This window comes from Varroa destructor, unplaced genomic scaffold (assembly GCF_002443255.2).
Source record: "Varroa destructor unplaced genomic scaffold, Vdes_3.0 BEIS01000004.1, whole genome shotgun sequence".
NCBI lineage: Eukaryota > Metazoa > Arthropoda > Arachnida > Mesostigmata > Varroidae > Varroa > Varroa destructor.
In genome coordinates this window covers 24,427,502-24,448,742 of record NW_019211457.1, presented here as the reverse complement: position 1 = coordinate 24,448,742, position 21,241 = coordinate 24,427,502, and the positions used below count along the sequence as shown (strand labels likewise).

Here is a 21,241-nt window from a genome sequence, read left to right as displayed (position 1 = left end):
TATATATATATATAAATCATATATATATCCTATATACATAAATTCAAAGCGTGCAGTAAAATATCGCGTAATGCGTAAGCCTGCCGACGAACCATCAATCTCTATTCGCAACGACAAGGAGGCGCGTCGGAATTGTATTTTGATCTTTAACTAAACCAGAAGCTATCGTCTAGGGTAATCCTATTTGGTAGGCAAGAATGAAACTCCTTAGGAATATAACAGTATTGCGAGCTTGCTTGTGTGTTATACATTCTAATATTGGCAACTAAGTTTGGTCGTTGTATTAAAACTGACCTTTTTTTGTTCGGGTCAACCATGATATGGTCGTAGTAGTAAAGTTAACAAGAAACTTTATTAAGCTAAAATGTTACCTAAGAAAGCTACCAAAATGTTACGTAAAACTATACGAATGGAAAACTATATATATATATATATATATATATAGTTTTCCATTCGTACATAATTTTACATGATCAATTTCAATTTTTTCTGCTTTTGCTTGAAAAGAGCTCGATGTAATGTGAAAATAGTATATACGTACTTTTTCATGTATAGACACTGTGACAAGCATCGTGTTCGCTACTGAAACCGCTTGCCATTGTTTTGTTCAGACGATAATGTTACCTCGAGCTCCATTTGCAAACGTGTTTTGCGAATTGAGCAATGTTGACATTGTTTTTAGGGGTCCGGACATCTTGAAGCTACAGCTTCCTACCCAATTTCATGATTAAATATAAACAATGCTAACAGATTCGCAGGTAATGGGTTTTTCTTTCCACTATTTGTCATACCGTTCGGTATTGTGTAAAACTAACATGTCAAACTGTATTTTAAAATCCTTCTACAACTCTGTCAATATTGTCTCTTATGACTCCTGTATAAAACTGTGACTAGACACACCATATTCATTAATGCTCAATATTAATGAACATTTAACGCGTCTAAAAGTACGCGACAAGTGCTGTGGAAAATATCTATTTCTCCAGTTTACTAGTGTTGCCCCAAGGCAAATCAAAAGGTCCAAACAGAAAGGTTTAATAGTTAATTTGATTATTTTACCAATACAATCTATATATGTAGACATATAAGGATATTCGTAGAAATCATATTATTTCATACATTATCTATATTTAATCAATCTGTACTTAACTGCATCGAACGCATTCACGATTTTCTCTAAACTCGTCATGACGATGTCCGTTTTCGAAAGTGTCTGCAATATCAAGCTATGCAACCAAACATTTGGGCATAATAATGAACATACGCTTGACCATTATTTATGCGAATTATATTAATTTAAAGAAAAAACTCTGTTCATACTGATATTGAGATTTGTTCCCGTTTGCTGACACCAGGAAGAACTGCCGAAAAAAAATACCAAGGTGGTTGTCAATTGAGAATACGAGACAAAAGTCAGTAGTCAGGGTTGAAAAGTTCAGAAGGACATTAATACATATACAACGAGAGCATACATTGAACTGCATGCAAAGTGGAGCATGTAGATTGAAGCAGCTGATATATTTATTCGTTAAGAACTTGAGACGAAAAGAACCGTCAAACACGATACACTACTGAGCACACAAAAACTTATATTTGAAACAGCGTTCTGCACTGAACATGCTATATACTGACTCAACTAAGTCAATTCAGTAACCTTGTTTTTAAAACGATTTTCAATGTCTGCTTATAAAGGTTTTTAAAAGGCTTTCTGAAATTATATTTTAAAAGAAATTTTCTGAAATGGAAAAGTCGAAAACATTCAACCCAGTGTCCCTTTATTAAACCGGCTTTCAAGCTGACAACTCCACATAAATGGATTAAGCACCGGGCCAGATATAATGCTAGGTTAAATGAATGAGTATGTACCAAAATGTTGTTGAATGTATTCGGCAGTCACTGTCTATTATAGCTTGTCATACACGCGACCGTGAAGAGGAATGGCTATAGCTACTACATATGGTTCGCCTTTTTGTGACTGAGTCAATTAGTAAAATACGATTTTATTATACTAAGTCTTCTTAGAGCACATTTTACTTACGCCTATATTTCAACAATAATAATCACAACTACGTTAAGGCGTTATTTTACAATCTAATATTGGTCACAATATTCTCTTCGGAAAACATTTTCTCAGATGTTACATTTTCATGATGCAAAGCGCATGGCGCCCTAAAAAGCTTTTTTCACAGGAATTTTCCCCGAGACGAGATGCGTAAACCACCGACGTCAGTCTATTGTGTTCATTATTAACAAAATCCGAATTTTCGTTTAACGCATACGAAAACCGGAACTGCGTTGGATTAACATCACTGTCTTTGAGAATTCCCATTAGAAAAGCGTTCCTGGAAATCGTGCTTCATATCCGTCATTTCACAACCACGTACACATACTTTATTACCAACGAACTTTGGTCATCTGTTACTTCTGCCATGCAATTTTATAGTATCCAATCTACTACAACGTCACGGCGAGATAGTTCAACCTTAGCCGCTTACACTGTGATATTTTTGTATTTTAATTATAGAGAGGGGGTTGCGCGAACGCATACCCCCACTATCAAAAATTGCATGCCCCATCTTTCCCAGTTTGGGAGAGTGGCAGGTCTTAGCCCTTCCGAAGTGCAATGGAAAGGCCTCCTCCTGGGGTCTCCGCCTTGTTGATCACGGATGGCCCGGCACCAGGTAAGTATGATTTCGTTCGTTAAGCAACCTCGCCCAATGCGTTTAAAAGTTTTGCTCTCGCAGACTTGCCAGCTGTCCTGTAATGTTAATTTCTTCAACGGCGAATTTTTTTATGTACACGCTATATATACGAGCTATTTCAGTCCAGAGATGTCGTGCCTTCTATAACGCAACTCCCATCACATCAATCCTATTTACAGTGTTACAACCAAAACAGGGAAATATATATACGAGCTGTCATTACGAGGGTAGCTGGTAACTTCTGTTGATCTACGATCGTTCGAATAGTATCGTACCAGAAGTACACTATTTTATATCTGTTTTTCGAAAAAAGTTGTTATCGACACGCAATGAACGTTTTGGTCACTGCGTAGCTTTGTAGCGGGCACATTTCATACTCGTATACATTCATACTTCATAGGTTTTTGCTAGTTCGCAGCTCTGTATTGGTCTAGTCGCATCGTACGTACTGTTGTGCATCATGAGCCACGATGGTTAGCAGAAACCACCGCTGTAACTTCGCGCGATTTGCTTCGAGCCATTTAGCATAATGAATTAATGTTATAGGTAAACGAATCGTTTCGCTTGAGTTTTCAGTACCATTGTAACATTAAAATAAACTTTTACATTAAGTGATCTATGTTATAGATCAGGTAAATAAAGAGATACATAGAGGATCCATATACCCATCAAACTGTGCCATTATGCCTTATAACATGAAAGACGAGGAAGAGGTGAAGCAGTTCTTGGAGAACCTTGGTATCGAGTACCGGTTTGCGTGTTTAAAAGAGAAAAAACCTGATGGCTGCCATTTGCTAGGCGACTACCTGGAGGCGATTAGAAAGGATTTCCGAAGGGCCGCCCAAGTGTATCAGGATAATTGTAATGAGCGGGGTCACGGGCACAGTTGCCATAAATTCGGTAACTATGCGTACTTCGGTAAGGGAACACCTGAAGATAGGGCGAAAAGTTTCGAATATCAGATAAAATCATGCAATGCGGGCTACCCGAAGGGCTGTGTCATGGCAGGCCTTCACTTGACAGCAGAAAAAGGATCCGGGGTTCCGCAAGACATTGAGAAAGGTATTTCGCTTTTAAAACGAGCGTGTGACATGGGCAGTCATGACGGTTGCCACCAAGCCTCTGGAATTTGCCTGACAGGAAGAGGAGTGGTAGCACAAAATATGAAGGAGGCCTTCGAACTTGCAGTCAAAGGTTGTGACCTCGGTAATATTTATAGCTGTCACAATGTGGCACTTATGTATGAAAGAGGAACAGGAGTCGAAAAAGACAAAGTAAAGGCTGAACAATATAGGAGCAAGGTTGTTGATTACAAGGAACAGTGTAAATCAAACTATACCCTAAAAATGGAAGAAGGCATCGATTAAACGTGAGCATCAAAGGAAATGATGTGAGAATAATGTAATGTTATACATGTATAACTGTAGTCAACAGATTGATTAAATAAATAAAAATCCAAGTGTAGTTATATTATTTTACTCACTGTGATATTGTTTGTTGGTGCAAGCACCTAGTCAATGAACAGTGGGTTACGAATATTACAACCAATTAGTTTATTAGCTAACAATTCAATAGCTTTTAATATACTACACACGATAAAAATTGATTGTTTCTTTTCTCATGTTTAAACCTAGGTTAACGTAAATAGAAAAATTGTTTACGCTTCTTCTGTTCACTCGCAATTGTCGATTACTAATAAATTATTGTTCGACAGAACTTCCATATTTCTAGAAAGAAACGTGATTCGAATTTGGATGCAGTCAGTTTAATTTGCATAGATTATTCACGGACACAGTCATTGAGAACGTTAACTTTAGCCAAAAGCCAATTGTTTTTGACATTTATCAGGAACAAATACTCAGCCCCCCCACTGACAGTGTCAATAATAATTGCTCATTAGCTTTGGCATTTCATCTCCTGCCATTGGACGTATACAAGCCGCTTTATATGAATCCGTGTGTAAGATTATTGGAAATCCTTTTATGGAGTAATTTCTAATAATTTGTCAATGAACGAAAATATATGTAATAGGCATATTGACGTTTATTGAAGGATTACATTGAATCTATGTAATTTCATGTATTTTACGTAATTCCATGAGTTTTTACTTCCGATAACTTTCCATTTGAAAACTGTAATGCACACAAAGGTCCGTATTAGGCAATTAGTGTCAAATTTAAATTACTACGTTACTAAGAAACTACGTTTCGTTTGCCTCTACTAACGGACATCAACTGATAGATATCGAGGTCGTATCGGTTGGTTAGTCTCTTTCCTTAAAATTAACTACCTTGGAAATGAAGAAACAACTTTTTTCAATAAACATCATTTTACTGTTGCTTTCTTGTGGGGCGTCTCTAAAAAGCTCTCGGTTTGAACACTCCGAAGATTCTCTGAATTTTCTGCTGAAGTCACGACAGGCAACTGTCTCGAAGTAGTTTGCGAGCCCCAAGTGGTGGCCTCTCTAGTGACGGACTGTTCTGTAGTGAGCGCTAGCTGATACGTCGTCGTTTCCACTTTGTTTGTTACGGTGCTTCGTGGGATATCACTGACGCTGACCCCGTACATATCGAGCTCCGTTCGGAGTATTAGCGACGTTACGACTAGCTCGTGCACATAGCCAATTATACAACTGCAGACACACTTCCACAGGTGCTGAAAGCAGGATGCGTATTGCTCTACCTTCACAAAATCGGCAACAACGATAACCACAACACGAGAGGTCAAATTGAGCTTTTTGAAATAAAAAAAGCTTAATGAACCGAGTTTTCCAACTGTATTTAACCTATATTATTTGTTACACTCGTAGTTGAATTGTTCGCAACCATTCCCAATTTATCTCGTTAATAACAGACTTCGTCCGATCAAGCGGGTGCGCCTGGAAGCTCGTCTAAAGCAGACTGCATCGAATAACAGATGAAACATGCGAACACCATCGATCAAAGATGAAACATTAGTGGATCCTTAAGGAGCCTATAATAAGTAATAACCAACCTTAATTTTTTTGAGATTGTCTCTTTATAATTTTACCAAATTGTTCTTTTATTTCAAATGAAAAATATTGATGTTTTTCTTAATAGCAACCCCGTTTTTTTTTCGAGAACAGGCTTTTCTTTTCTAAATCAACGACGTGAAAGTGGGACTCGACGCCTACACTAATCAGGTGTAATTTGTAATAATAACCAGACTCTGCTCTCTTTTTAAAATCTTGATAATCGTATTAAAAAATATTCTGTTAGTCTGAAGGTGTTAGAAAGGGCGCAAGTGTCCTAAAATGAAGGCCGCAATAGGCTTAAACAGTTTATGTACACTATTTTAAATAGACGCGTGGCCAACAGCACTAGTGGTAAAAAGCGCAGCTGCAGCAAGAACTAGTCTGCAGTGAGTATAGCAAACAAACCTGCCATTCATAGATGCTTATCATTCCATGGAACACCGTCATTACAAAATAGTATGACAGGGACCCAACATGGTAGACACGATCCCACCACGGCGCGTTTAACCCTGAAGGCTGCTGATGGCGTACACCGAAAACGGTTGACAATACAATAATGTGTAGCTGAAAACACAAGGCTACGAGGACATATCTTAAATCGTTAAACGTAATCTGACGAAGTGATTCTTTGGTCCGCTCTAACAGCTCAAACATGCCAAAGAGTGCGCAAACAATGTGCATGATCGTGTCAACAAAAATCAGATTCGAGAATACGCTCGTACGACGAAACCACCGCAAAATGTGCATTGCCTATCCCCGGCGGCGTTGCAGGATTAAGTGTGTCCGGGTTAAGGTAGGCCGTTGCAGGTCCAAGACCGGTGACTACCGCGCCTTTCATAAGTCACGTCCTCTTCGTCTCTGTATCGTCACCTTTCGCTGGTACTAAGATTGGCATTGTCTATGCATGTCCAGTAGAACACCTGCTGCTTGGACAGCTGCGTCGGGCGAATCATTGGCGGAACGATTGGCCCCGACATTTGTCCTATGTATTAATCGGAATATTGTCTTGGAACAAACGTCGTTGTCTCCAAGTAGAAAGAAAGATATTTCTGACAAACAGTCCGACCAATCCGGCGGATTATACAGCATCCGCGGTCGGCACAGTGGAATAAGTGTCGAAAGAGTTGCATAGAATTGGAGGGTACATATTCACGTATTCCAATTCTGACTCTATTGATAAAACGAAAAATAAATAGTAATAAAGTAATTCTTTAGTGCTGATAAATATGTAATTAAAAATATCGGTTCCCTCCATATATATATATATATATATATATATATATATATATATATATATATATATATCGTTGAAGCTCGGCTAGCTTCGGTGAATGTCATTACACAGTTTACTCATAATTTACTACGGTTAGCACAGGGCTATGGGGAACTGGAATGTAACAGCGCTCGAGCGTATGGGTGTACAGAGGTTTTAATTGTTACACGAAAAATTAGATTACATTTGGGCAAATATGCTGAAACACTCGTTCATAACGTAATGATTGCCAATTCTACGCCAAAATCTAATGTTATCGATGTTAAACTATTTGTTAAATATAAAATTCTACCCCAACATACATCTTTGAAGAGATAAAAAAATGAACGAAGCGCAAATTTTGTTGATAATAAGCTGCATCTTCTGTACTTCCATACCCACACTATACTGACATTGTCTTTGTAACTTGCGAGATATCTAAATTATTTCACGTGGATTCAAACTAAAAAAACGGAATGCTTAGAAAATTACGATTTTCTGAGTGTATTGACTTTGTCGATTCCTGTCCGGCCGCTTAAGAAGTATTGCATGACGATTATTTGCAATATATCTTGTATACACAATACAGGTACGAATAAGATGTTCTAATCATTTGACATGTAAATGGAATCTAGAAAATATCTGTTGACTGTTATCTATGTTTAATAGACCAGATTCCGGCGCTACTTACAAAAATTTTGCCACTGCTCTATTTCACCAAGTTAATAAGAGCTCTTTGAGGCTTAGGATGATGTACAAAATTGCACCTTGGTTTCAGGTAGTCTCGTTGGTCGTTTTGATATGCCAATTGGCGACTACAAGGGCGACCATGGTTTGAGTCCTTTTCTACCTGCCTTCTCCGGAGTCCCTCGAAAAAGTTATATAGCGCCCCCTGTTAAACGTTGCGTTTGTTATTGATACAAATGCATTCCACCTGAAGTCGGAGACTAAGAATATAGCAATATTTTGAAAATCTATTGCACTCTAAATTATGACACACTTCAAGGTGCAGCCTTATTTGTATTGTATTTCGAACACGCACCGTTCGGATGAAAAATGAGGCATGCCCAAAGATGGTACTTTTAATCTTGAATATAGAAGTGACATATTTCTTCCTTTTTTATTTACAACCAGAAATGACTTGCAACTAGAAATACAAAGAGAATTTCGTTGTAACGAATCGTGATCTATTATCGCTTATACAAAGTCATTGTTCTATCCAAATCTTAACACTGCTCGACGATAGGGAAACGGTATATTGGGAAATACACGTCCTTGTCAGAAGATGTGCGAAGTCAACTCCCAAAAAGATTATGTTGGTACCCAATTGATTACTCTTCCTTTCAATTGTACAAGCTAAATCTTTAGCAGCAGAGATTAATTTATGTTTAGATCTAATCGTCTTTGTCGTAAATCTTTCCTAAATATTTTCCTCGTATGAAATAATTAATAAGAACGACGCGTTAAAGATGTGCACCTGGACTCATGAGCATTCCTGATTTATTGTATGGCACAGAGGTGCTCATTTCTTGAAAAAGACTCCCCACCTTCGTGTAAATATAGATTTTCTTAACTAAAGTCAAAATTCTGAATGTCTGTTATTAAATTCATTTTGTATTTCAAGTACTAGCCGCGCTTATGTATAGAGTTCCGTACAACACATGTTCGTTCACGAAGATGACCGGACGCTTTATAACTAGTGTCTCATCCATGAAAATTACCCAGAATTTTCTACTAATTATAAGATTAATTTATGAGTTTGTTTTAGATTGTATTAGACAATATAATTGTCGATATTTCTTTTAAAGAAAAATGCTTTAGTATAATATTCAATAATATGAGTCTAAAAGCAACTGTAACACTACATTGAGTTTTCCATGTTATTAGCTGAACAAAAACTAAACTTCTGTATTTACGTTATCTTGTTCTAGAGGCTAAACTGACACCTGCTCGTTCTGTTTGATTTATACGCAACCAAAGCATTTCGTTATAAATCTACGATTCCATTGAGCTTATTTAGTATGATTATTATAAAACTATGTCGTTTTTTATTCTTTAATGCATGACACTTCTATCACGTATGACTCGACAGGAAACTTATGCCGTTGATCACTTGTCCGTCTAGTCCTAGTGACAATGCAACATGAAAAATCAGCTTAAAATGTTCACATCAACGAATCGTCGTCGAAATGTGAGCGGTCTGCTGATCCGCTCAATCTCGTGATTAAATAGAATACCAACCAACAACAGCACAATTGAGCTATGAACCTCTATGCGTGTGTCACTCTGTATGTATTGCGGAAAAGTTCGGAGATAAAGCGAAGATCTATTGCCTAGTACTCAACTCCGCTTCTGAGAAAGCAACCTCTCTCCAGTGTTTTCCTCCGTATAACTGCTCGGCTGCGATAGCCTCCGCGTGCACTGAAGGGTCTACAGAGAAAAAACATTAAGCACGACTGTTACTATTATTGCCATAATACTGAAACGGAGTGGCTGTCGCCACTTGACGTATGTAGTAACGAAATTTCGGTACTCACTTAAATTCCTTCTATATATACATATATATATATATATATATATATATATATATATATATATATATATATATAGAAAGATTTACTAACATGAACCGGCGCTTTCCCAGACATGCAATAATATTTTATCTTCAGCGTAGGTTATTGCGACTATGAAATTTGGTTGATAAGCATATGGTAATCGAATGCGAACGCTTGCCTTTTCTCCATTGACGCTCATATATTGATCTTAAATTCTGGTTGGAATGCCGCAGCGGGCCACACGTCCCTGTCAATCCCCGTTGTCCTTCATGTCAAGAAATATCGTATACTTAAAAGGCACTTAAATAGAGATTTGAAAGTTCAAAAGTTCTAGTTCAATGCTTATGCTTATCTCAGTTCCCTCTATCAGACCCATGACTTACGCACTTTGTTAGGTTGGTATGCTGTTCTATAAACAATGACTTTCAAAAACAGTCTACCGCGTTACAAATTCCCTTTACAATTACACTTTATGCGCCACAAAATATATTTGGGCGTAGCGTGTATCTATGATTCAAAATGTCATTTCCATATTAGAATTAGCTAAAAACAACCGCTCCGTGCCAGATAAAGTCAACGATAATGAGTTTAATTAATATAGTTAGGTTTTGCTATTAATCTTAATGGAGCGTTTTTCAGCAGACCAGTATTTAATAGTGAAAGTGAATAGTGAATGATCCGTATTTGCATTAAGACTCCAGCCTCTCTTGGATGTCTGAACTTACGAGATGTGACTCCGACTGAAGCGTCTTACACGATACGACATAAGTGAGTTCACTCCAACAAGCACGATACCAACCGACAATTTTTTTGTATTTGACAAACTACTTACATCCTTATTAAGATTACATCCTACGAATATGTGCTTCCTATTCAAAATATTGAATCAAGTATTACGATCACAAACATCACATAAAAAACAAAAACATATTCACACGGGAAAATGTATCGTGAGGGAGTCATTGATGAGTACATTACCATAATCAAGGCAGAATTCAGGCGGGAAGACCACGTGCTCTTCTGCAAGGATGGCATCCGCGGACTGGACTGTGCCAATGATCTCAACCAGCTGCAAAATATATGCATATAAATTAGGTTAATACATAACTAGTGGAAATGATCTCTGGAATATTAAACCTAAAAGTCAGTTTCCGTACCACTGTTAGTATTCCTACTATTGCTACAGGCTTTTTGACAAACACACATTGTAAAAAGGACCTCTATATCGTTGAAATATATAGTCATAGACGTAGCACGATATCTGGTATATATTCGAAATTCGAAACTTAGTAATATATGATACAAGCAATTCGAAATTGCGGTAAAGTAGATGTACCTTATAACTACATTTAGATGCTTGTAAATGTAGCTAACAGTTTCTCAAGTGCTTGTCGATCTTTTGCTCGTAAGATTCTACAACGTACCTGATTGAGAAGCCGATCAGGTTTGTTCGGACACATAACTGTGACTGTCATACCGCAAGCTGATTCGAGTTTGCACACAGATCCATCCTCCTGCAAAAAATTCATGGTAAACAACGAAAGAACACAAATATATATATATATATATATATATATATATATATATATATATATATAGAGAGAGAGAGAGAGAGAGAGAGAGAGAGAGAGAGAACACTAATATAAGATTTCATTTTATCGTTATTTTTTAATGATGCATCTAACGTTTACTGTTCCTGACATCAATTCTGGTGATAAATGCGGGTAATTTAGGCTTTTCATTTCGAGATACCTGTTAGCTGACGTTGGCGTCTTTTAACTGTTAGGACTTTTCAGTTAAAGTTTCGCATTATTATCATAAAGCCACCTAGATCCGATTCGGTGAATTGGTTTGTAGCTGTAAGCAAACCCCAACGCGCTCAGGAAAATAACTGAGAAATTTAAGTGCGAATGCAAAGTAGATTTGCTATGTAGCGACAGCGCTTAATGTATTAATATGCAGCTCACCGCCTTACAAAATGCTTGGACAATAAAAATGCATACAACAAACATGTATTTCTCATTTAGAAGCGTTGTCGTTAATATTCTTGTTTTATTTCCCATACATGGAATATATTATATGGCCGAACCTAATAAATAAAATAAAGTATGATGTTTTCGCTTGCCGCGTGGGAACCAACTAGCGTTTCGAGACTCAAGCGGAACAGCACGATTAACAAAACTTTCTTTTTTAATAATTAACATATGGTTATATATTTTTCATCGTCGTTTCTTCAATGCAAGCCACAATCCGCATTTAGCCTTGCAAAAAAAACTCGATATGCTAAATTATAATAGGAAAAGTCTCAGGAATAAATTGATCCTCTTCTTAATAAACAATAAAGGCCAAAAAAATCATCGCACCTGTATCACTTTTCCAATAATTGACACTCTCTTCTTAAGATGGTCTTTGAAGTATTTGCCAGTGAGACGCATTTTGCAAATGGGCTTCGCACTTTTTGAGTAAACGGACTAGATCAAGATTGTAAATTACTACACTTTTTACTTGACCGGCTGATTAGTGTGGCAGCGTTTTGGCGCAAAAATTTGATCGGTTGTCGGCTAGCGCCACAAAGGTAGCGCGCAAATTTGAAATACATAACAATATCCGCCAGATCCTGGCAGTCTTTGACTTCCTGCGCGATCGCCTAAAAAAAGCTTACTTTTCACAGCTAAATATTTGGTATCAATACTAAATCCATGATTAGACGGTGAAATGTGTGATAGGCGCTGCTTTAACATTTATTTTAACATTTGTGCTATATTAACTAATAAAATGGTGATCCACTAAAAAGAAGCAAGCTTTCAACATAGAAAAGTAGTAATAGATAATAAAACCGAGGAGTTATTTTACAATTCAAATTTACTTCTTGTTTCAATGTATAGTATAGCAGTTCGACGAACACATACAATTCAATATGAATGCTCATTTAGTCAAATAATTTGATAGAGAGATCAACCGAATTTTTTTGCATACAGTAGTTTAATTGTATTATGGGGTACAACGACGTATTGCCTCGAAATGTAATGGAATACATCTTTTTGCAACATTATCATGAGCATGAACATACTTGGGTAAATAAAGAGGCCACGCTTATAACGCAGAGAGTTGATAACAACAAAACTCAGATACAGTTTCAAATAAGAAACCGGGCGCTTGGTTCTAGAATACCGAACTATAGGGTTTACTTCGATCAAATTAAGCCTACTGCATAGCTAGTAAAGTCGATATTGGGGCAATTCTAATACAGAAGACATAATGCACGGGGTGATATTATGCAAGCGGAGATGTTCTTATTCATGTGTACGGCAGGCCCTATACCAAAAAAATATAGATTTACAATTTAGGTTGTCGCCACCTCTGATGACCGAAATGAAAAGGCATTTTTCGGGTTGTTTTTTTCAACTGTGTTGAAGTTATTCCGCCCACAGTGTCATACACCGCAGTGGACTTTGAAACTATAATATGCGATACAAAATCAGACCTTTGAACAGTTAAAATTAGTTTTACCTTAAACGTCTCTGGCTTCGGTCAAACACATTCGACATCTGTCATATTATGCATAGTATGTATGGATTAGAATTCGAATAATCTTGCGTTTAAACCAGTTTTCTTATCTAAACAACTGTGGTTGGATGTGGTTGTAAAATATTTACAAACTTTACATTATATATATATATATATATCTCGATTAGATACACTTAATAGACCTTTGACTTTTAGAACAATGCGACGCTCTCAACTATGAGGCCTTTCCTAGGCGAAAATCCCACGTTATGTCGAAGCGCTACGCTGGTAAAACCACAATTTAAGAAGAGAGTTTCAAAAAAAGGTATAAACTTGATATCCTCAATGCAACAGGTATGTCTGAGTACTGTGGTTGTTATAAAGTCGTAGTTCTTATGTGGCTTCAGTTTGTGAGTGGTCTAGTTACTTCTAGATCGCAAAAGTAGAAGCGCTATTTGCAGAGGCTGTGTATTTGAAACTGAGCTCTTTGCATGACACCCGAGATTGGTACATAAAGGCTCCGAGCTTCCTGTCCGTTGATGTATCCTCGGATACATATACTAAAATTGGAACGATACAGAGAAGATTAGCATGGCCCCTGCGCAAGGATGACACGCAAAATCGTGAAGCGTTCCACATTTTATTACCGTAGAATTTTCACGGTAGTTGGTTTTATTATATTTAAAATAAGTGGTTCAAGATCACATTTTTACGATTCTATAATGTGAATTGTTTTAGGTTCTTGATATTTATTTTCATGTAAGTATATAATATGTATGTACGTGTAGGTAAATGCAAAAAGATGTCCTTGATTCTAAATACACACACATACATTTTGGCTAGATATGCGACTGTTGCGACTGAGGATCTGACAGTAGGCCGTGTCTTCGTTTTAGACTACAGGTTTGCGGCTCTTTTACGGGCTATTTCGTCGGCTTACGTAAGATTCATCATGTCAGGTACTCTTCACAGTAATAATATTCAAGATATCTACACGTTTTTAGTAAGCGTCTCATTTTATTTTTATTAATCTATTCTATATTTATATAAGACCATTATGTATCAAAGAGAGATAACTAAAAATTCAACTGATTTCAGTGAGTTCCGAAAATTTCAAGTCATATGGCTTAAAATGTGACGGTATATGTCTCACAGCAAACAGTTTATTTAACTACAGCTCTATCTGGCTCAATTAAAGCTGCGCCAGACAACAGTTAATGAGTTCTCTTTATTGTGGATGTATGGCTTTTGATCTTGTGCCGAGCCCACAGTTCCGATGTCAATGAATCTATTGTTTTTCCATTCCGAAAAAGAACCAGAAATGCTTTAGGCTGCAGTGTAAACGGGGCGGTTTTCTCACAGTTTTTTCAAGCAGTTTTGGTTAAAGAGTACGTCACTTATAAAGATATTTTGACCCCTTAAACCTACTTTTAATGCTAGGGCATCTCTGGTGTCTGTGGGGCACCAGGAACACAATGGTGGTAAAACTAAAAGTATCAATTGCAGTTACAACAAAGTAATAAGGTCTTGGGAGAGATTCAGACTGACGAGCGGTATGTTTATCAACAACTTCTACCTCTATTTAAGCCTGCAGTTTATCATAAGACGTGCTGAAGTTTACGCTGGCCTGTAGCTAATCGCCAGTATCCCCATCGTGTCTCTGTATGCAGTATGTTGGAGCGTACGGCAGTTTCTACTGATTGCATTTTCCAACTCTTTTTATTTGATTGTTTTGGGTCTCACCCGGGACTTAATTTGGCTTCCAGCTTAATGAGAGCTTTTTCGGAGCGCGACCTTCGTTTCATAAATTAGATTCTTGTGATCGCTAGAGTTCTTCAACTTATCTGTGACATGCTATCGCGCAACGCCTTTAACCAACTAATCCATACAAACCATCGGGATTATGCAGGCCTGCTAACCTGTTTTATACAAGGTAAACTTATGTCTGTCGAGAAGTAACTAGAACTGTATTCTAGGCGACTACTTAGGAAGAAGCAGCCCCCTAGAACAGATGCATCTGCATGCCCAGTTAACGGCAGCTGCGTCGAAACACTTTAAGTAAGATTTGGAAGATATGCAGAAATTATACACTCGTATACCCGCCATTGTAATCTGAACTAACCTGCTGCCCTCAAGAGTAGACTCTAAGCCTACGAACGCATCCGAAAAATGGGTCTGTGATTTATGCAGCATCATTCGGATATCAACAATAATGCTTGAAACCGAATCAAAATTACTTAGTTTAATCACTTTAATGCCAAGTAAACGCGGTCTTCATTAAACAGGAATATAGGGAAAAAGCTTCGTTACTTGTACCTGTCCAAGGTAATTCGTATTTACGTCGCCGTCCAATCGATGGTCATTAAAAATTGTTAGGCGCAGTGAACTTCATTGAAACAACTGCTTCGTCATGATTCTTTGTTGTCACAATGCAGTTTTTCACAATAAGCATTTAGAAGCCGTTTATACACCGACTGGTGATGCAATTCGTGATCCTCTGTGCCAGTTTACGGTGGTTTCTATACAGACTCGCATTTATTTGGCTTCATTGTATTGGCCTTTGGGATGAGGTCATAGCTCTTCTAGCAGACTATTAAAACTATGGATCTCTCCTCATTGATGTATGTAAGGAAATCAGTTGCTACTATTAGCTCAGAGGTTCTTCACGTTGGCCAAGAAGAGAAAAACAACGTTCCTTTACGGCCGTATAACAAATAAGGGTTTAAAAAGTGCATCGTTCCACGATAATTAAAAACAAAAAAAAATCCTTTTGTGAATGCCGGTACGCCCGTAATTGGCACTGCAGTATGTGTTACCAACTTTCAGTCTATCATGAGTATTGCGAGTATTGAAAAAAGCGTATTTATAATTTAAAGTCACGGCGAGTAGTTACTTTGTAGATACGAAATGACTAATCGCTGAGACTTGGGTGGCGGCCGAAACTAAATTCTGATCGGGTGTCCAACCCGCTTCGAAAGTGACAGATACACGAAAGAATGCACTGAAATATATGTTTGCTCTTCCCCGGAAATGCCATAATGTGCTGTAATAGAATTACTTACATGAATATCAGATTGCTTATTTAAATCATAGTTAGCACTGATTAGCAAAAAGTGATCAATTACTGTAAAGCTATATACGCCTACAGCATTCTAGGTGGAGCTCAATACCGCTGCCTTTCTACGTACATTTCGAGATAATATCTAATCTAGAAATCGTTTAGCAATTAAATGTGAATCACATAGGCCTCCTATTATCTCACAAAGGTTCGAATGATCAAGTGTCATTATATTTAAGGGGGCGAAAAAAGATTACGACTTCTGTTGGAAAGTACAACATATCGACGGACTGGTAAAGCACCTCATTTAAGTTCCTCTTCCAATAGGGGTATCTTTGCTATCAATTGTCGCAACTAACCTTGAAGTACCGAATACCGGCTCCCTCTTGTCGGTTTCACTACTTTACCGGATTTTTGTGTTCTTGATTGAGACCATTGGTTTCGCCAGCTTTTGGTCAACACCAAGGTGGACCCTGCTTCAATTTATGCCATAGAATTTATGCCAACCGACATATTTATACGACAATTTCATATCAATTTCCTATAGGATCGATGAATTTTCGTTTGCCAGTGTAATGGAAAGGTATGCTTGAGCGCCTTTTTGGACATCAGTGTGTCACATCATCTGACCTGATTACGTGGATGCACAAACCGAACGAACGTGCCCGGTATCTTTGTGTGTCTGGGATGAACTCCTAAATGGGCTTATGTAGACTTGATTTCTTTTAATCTGTGGACATTCGGTCATGTCAAACTTGGCTTACTTTCGGCAAAGGTTTTATAGGTATAACTTAACGAAGCAAAGCTTGAATAGTTGAATCTTCGACTATTTATATAGATGGACCCTCAAGCTGCCAAAGTCTTCAGCCAAAATGTTCTGTAATTTCTTACCGAAATGTAATACTGATACGAGGAGAAGATTGTTCTACAAATTTCTCTAGCTGGTTATAGTAATTTAACCAAGTCTGAAACTTTTCGCTGCCTACAATGGCTTACCGCTAGGCTACTGTATATTGTAAAAACGCTATTAGAAAAAGAACTTCACCGACCAAGTTGTCGACAGGTTACTTCTAGGGCAAGTAGACTATGCGCGGAATTGCATCAATGAAGAGTTTTACAAACATTGCAACTTGCAGCGACCTATATATTAGACGCTTATTAATTGAAAATCACTGAAAATAAAGACGACTAGTTATAGCTCTTTTTTTTGGTCCAATGAAGGTACGCTTTGAATAAGTCTGAACCCGCAGAACAGCAGAAACGATATTGATTCATACAGCCTGTACGTAGTTCAATGTCTCAAGCTCAAGTGGTGCAAGCTTTAATATTTAGCCAGCAATAACCTTGCCGAGATGCCTTAAATGCTTTTCTGATGAAGTAAACACTATTTCTCGCATTAGAATTACTCAAACAGGCAGATATTTGTCACCGTTTCTATTAAATGTATTCAACCATATTGTCGTTACTGGCACCCGTTCAACTTTAAATAGAGCTTAAACGTCTTTTTAAAAAGTTGTCCTTATTATTCTCTTTCTTAGAATCGCCGCAAGTTTTTTTCACGTTATATGTTACTGCGTCATTGGGGGTTCTGTCTGACGTAAATGACTGCATCTTGGACATTTGTGAAGGTGGGGGCATCAGACAAACTAATAAGTCACCGCGTTGGTACAGCGAATAAACTCAGGCAGGTCGAACGCGATTCCTTACTTTCATATAAACGTGCAACATCTTTTAATAGAGGAAGAAGCTCACGATCTATTACAAAATGAGCAGGTTTACGTGAGGGGGTGCTAAGCCGGGATTTTCCACATGCCGCTCTTAGATACATAATAACTTAGAATCTTTCGTTTTACAGCTGATATAGAGCACCTGAGTTGTTATACAATTGTCGACTTCCCCGGGGCGAAAGTGCTGCTGCGGCCAGCTTGTACAATTGTAGTCCATCTTGTGGCCAAAATTTGGACGTATTGCGTACCTCAATTCGAGCTCGAGATTCCCACCAGTGTAGGGAATACATATCGCAGAGTCGCCGTTGTCTGTTTGTTTCATACTAAAATCCACATTTCTTGGACTTTTTAATGCTTCTTAACGTCAATCAAGAAAACGGCTACGGGTTCTGAAACAGCTTTGAGAACCAATAATTGCTTGCTTAAACCGGCATATTTCGAAATAGTTCAAATGTCACTTTAACTGTAAGTGTTTTGTTCGATTAGATACAACGTACGCTCGTACAGATGCTATCCGTTAAATATCTATAATGTTCATATCTCTGAGCAGCTAGCTTTGGTAATCCTTCGCCAGAAATGCAGAAAACAGGAATACGATCGTAATATACTATGTGTAGCTGCATTGCCAATTATTAGAGGGTGACATTTTTATAGAGCATTCGTTTTTTAAATTTATTCCAAGTTTAGAATAAACTTTATCGCTTCTTGGCTAAACTTAGCATTTGTCATAATGCAATCATTGGACGTACCCACAAATGCATTGCTTAGATGCGTGTTCATATAGGACGCGTACAAAACGATGGAGAATTAAGCCAGGATGAGGAATTCTGTTTTGTGCAGCTGCTATGGTTGCGCATGTATATAAGAGCAAACATTACATGTTTATCATTGTTCTGCACAGTACCCGTGTGATATAATAATAGTAATATAATAAAAATTTAGGTTACCAGTGTCATCGATGTTTTTATGCCACCGCATTTTCTACTCCGCTGAACGTTGCTTTCGCGTTTAACGTTAATAATGAATGTTTGATTTTAATTATATTGTTGTGTATATATAAGGTGACAGTCAGAAACGGAGAGCGGCACAGGTAACAGAAGTGATACGTTTTGTAGAAACAGGTTTTAAAGCGAAAACGATATTTTCCCGCGAAATTCGATTTGTCTGTTGAATCTATTTCGAGTTTGAGCCTGTGGCGTATAGGTGGACAACGATCGCTGGTCAATTATTTAAATAATCATTCACCGAAGACGGCTCGTTTTACGCATCGAATTGCGATGCCATTGAAGGACAGCAGAAGCGCTCACTGCGCGGATCATCATTAGGGAATGCGGCGTCGATTACTGTTACCAGCTGTTTGCAAAGTACGCAACTGACCTCTGTCTACCTGTGTCTTTTCCACTGTACACTGTGCGAAGTCGTAAGGAAATAGTTGCGTCAAGGTCAGAAATTGCTTGGTGGATTCTGCTTTTAGGTTGTTCAAGCTGTTCTACTAAATAATGATATCGGTATACCAGGAGAGCCCAATGTGGTTCGTGTGTTTGTAACCAGTTTTTGCCTTGAGCCTTGCCAGACAAGCTGGGCTTTGGGTTTAAGTAACCTAGCGCCCTTGACGACAAGTGTCTGAGAGGACGATTTAAATACTGGTAGGTATTATCAATATTTCGAGCTTTTAGACCGGTTCTGCCGTTGGGCATTACTTCAAACGGCCCCTTGTTTGATTACAACCGGTTTCGAAGCCAGACCCCTGTTCGTGTATCCTCAACTTCGGTAAACATACACTTAAACAGTTTCCCTTGGAAATAGTAGATTCAGCCATACGAAATAAACATAACTCATGACATTTTCTAGCCCGTTTAAACAATCGTCTCATTGATAGAATATACAAGTAGTAATTGCAACAGTCATTGTGCCACGCCTATGATAATTGGCGACAAAAAATGTACTCGAACGCATCCTATCTTTCGCTGTGATTTCCACATTTGTTGGCCAATTTTCACCTTGCTCAGAACACAAAATGTGTTTCAATGGAGCTCGATGAAGGACTAAGCCTATTTCTTGGATTTTTTTCTGAAACGTTCTCTGACAGAAATTTCTTTTTCAATCCTCAGGGTAATTTAAAGATTGATGTTTTCTTTAGCTTAAAAAAAGCAATCGTTAAGGCTAGTTTGACAAAAACTCATTTTAACAAATTATTTATTCTACATGCGTATGTAGAGTTTAAAATAATACGCTAATAGCTTATTCTATCTTGTAAGTCCAATCCTTACCACATGTTAAGGACGACTGCCGGCTTTAGTGATCTACCTAGTCAAATCGTTCACTGAAACATTATTCACACGTATAAAACGCATACCACAGATGTCGTGGGGCCATGCTGTTATCAGTTTGCGCCATATTTGTAGTCAGTTTTTTTCTACCTATCAGCTGCTCCACCGTAAAATTGTTTCACATGTTTCGATAACGAGTGGATTCGAATGGCTGAAAAGGTCGCGGCTCCTTGTTAGAGGGGGTGGTCAAAGGGGGTTAGACCGCGATAGATATGTACACGCTCGAAGATTTTTTGCTTTATGGTTTTTTTTTTTTCTATAGATGAGGTAAATTTCCCTGTTGTAGCACGAATCATAAGCCGAAATTTTTAAAATAAATTATATCTCAACCAAAACAATAATAGGTAATATGTAGTTCTCGCGACGAGGGTTCTACGCTAGTCCAGCGAACCCGTTTTGCTTGTGACATTCAATACAAGGCTATATCAGTGGAGCTGTACGGACAGTAACTGATGACGCTAAGGCTTAAACATAGCCGATTCGCATTCAAGTTAAGTCAATTAAATGCTTATTTTTTTTCAAAGTTAAATTCAAAATTACAAACGAATGCAGATCCTTTGAGATTAAAAAAAAAGGTTCAATTTACATTGCTGATATATGAATATAGTACGGCTTGCTTTTACTGCACTCCCTATCCAGTAAAATATGCAAAATTGCTTGTGACCCGATCAGTAGAAAACAGCTCGATATTAATTGCGAAAATCGACACCTATCTAGATCCAGTGATGAGATACCTTATCTATACAAACTTAAATCCAAACGAACGATGTTACATTAAAAGAAAACCATGTTGTCTTTTGTGTACTGCTTCGATTTGATATATGTGTTTACGTTTAGTGAACTGATACAAAACCCTGTAGGAGTTATGTCGTGCCGAAAATTGTCAAAGACAAAGTTTGCTTTCGTAGACGATACTAAAGAGTCGCACCCTTCGTGTTGCTGTGAAATAGTAAGGTATACGCGATACCTCCGCGAGATATCTGCATCGATCTTTTTGCGAGAGATTTCAGATTACTTTATGGCTTCGATTAGAATGATTGCCTAATATCACAGTATTCTACACGAACGACCCAATCTACCCAGGTTCTTCAGGTCTTCCTGATAAAGACATTACT

General features: G+C 37.8%; 2 protein-coding genes and 2 non-coding genes across 5 annotated transcripts; 2 read left to right on the top strand and 2 right to left on the bottom strand.

Annotated features, from left to right (window-relative positions):
* Positions 1 to 2,525: 2,525 nt before the first annotated feature.
* On the bottom strand, positions 2,526 to 2,689 carry LOC147755992 (U1 spliceosomal RNA). The gene has a single exon (XR_015327697.1). It is a non-coding gene; the product is annotated as a U1 spliceosomal RNA (small nuclear RNA).
* A 464-nt stretch (positions 2,690 to 3,153) lies between these two features.
* On the top strand, positions 3,154 to 4,180 carry Coa7 (Cytochrome c oxidase assembly factor 7). The gene has a single exon (XM_022803158.2). It carries the CDS (start codon positions 3,386 to 3,388, stop codon positions 4,067 to 4,069), a length of 684 nt encoding a protein of 227 aa, XP_022658893.1. The 5' UTR covers positions 3,154 to 3,385; the 3' UTR covers positions 4,070 to 4,180.
* A 4,232-nt stretch (positions 4,181 to 8,412) lies between these two features.
* LOC111249204 (uncharacterized) lies at positions 8,413 to 12,053 on the bottom strand. 2 transcript variants are annotated; one of them, XM_022802764.2, is made up of 5 exons: positions 11,868 to 12,053; positions 10,929 to 11,018; positions 10,483 to 10,573; positions 9,683 to 9,769; positions 8,413 to 9,379 (listed from the first exon to the last, which is right to left on the bottom strand). In XM_022802764.2, exons 1-5 carry the CDS (start codon positions 11,937 to 11,939, stop codon positions 9,276 to 9,278), a joined length of 444 nt encoding a protein of 147 aa, XP_022658499.1. In that variant the 5' UTR covers positions 11,940 to 12,053; the 3' UTR covers positions 8,413 to 9,275. The 2 variants fall into 2 exon arrangements, with proteins under 2 accessions (XP_022658499.1, XP_022658500.1); XM_022802765.2 differs by lacking the exon at positions 9,683 to 9,769 and having other exon boundaries at positions 11,868 to 12,047.
* A 1,499-nt stretch (positions 12,054 to 13,552) lies between these two features.
* On the top strand, positions 13,553 to 13,654 carry LOC147755991 (U6 spliceosomal RNA). The gene has a single exon (XR_015327698.1). It is a non-coding gene; the product is annotated as a U6 spliceosomal RNA (small nuclear RNA).
* Positions 13,655 to 21,241: the final 7,587 nt, after the last annotated feature.

Coding starts and splice junctions, on each gene's coding strand:
- Coa7 (XM_022803158.2), top strand. CDS start 3,386: ATGCCTTATAACATGAAAGACGAGGAAGAGGTGAAGCAGTTCTTGGAG.
- LOC111249204 (XM_022802764.2), bottom strand. CDS start 11,939: ATGCGTCTCACTGGCAAATACTTCAAAGACCATCTTAAGAAGAGAGTG. Junction 11,019..11,867: donor TTATTGGAAAAGTGATACAG/GTGCGATGATTT, acceptor AATTTTTTGCAG/GAGGATGGATCTGTGTGCAA. Junction 9,380..9,682: donor TGAGCGTCAATGGAGAAAAG/GCAAGCGTTCGC, acceptor TTTTCTCTGTAG/ACCCTTCAGTGCACGCGGAG.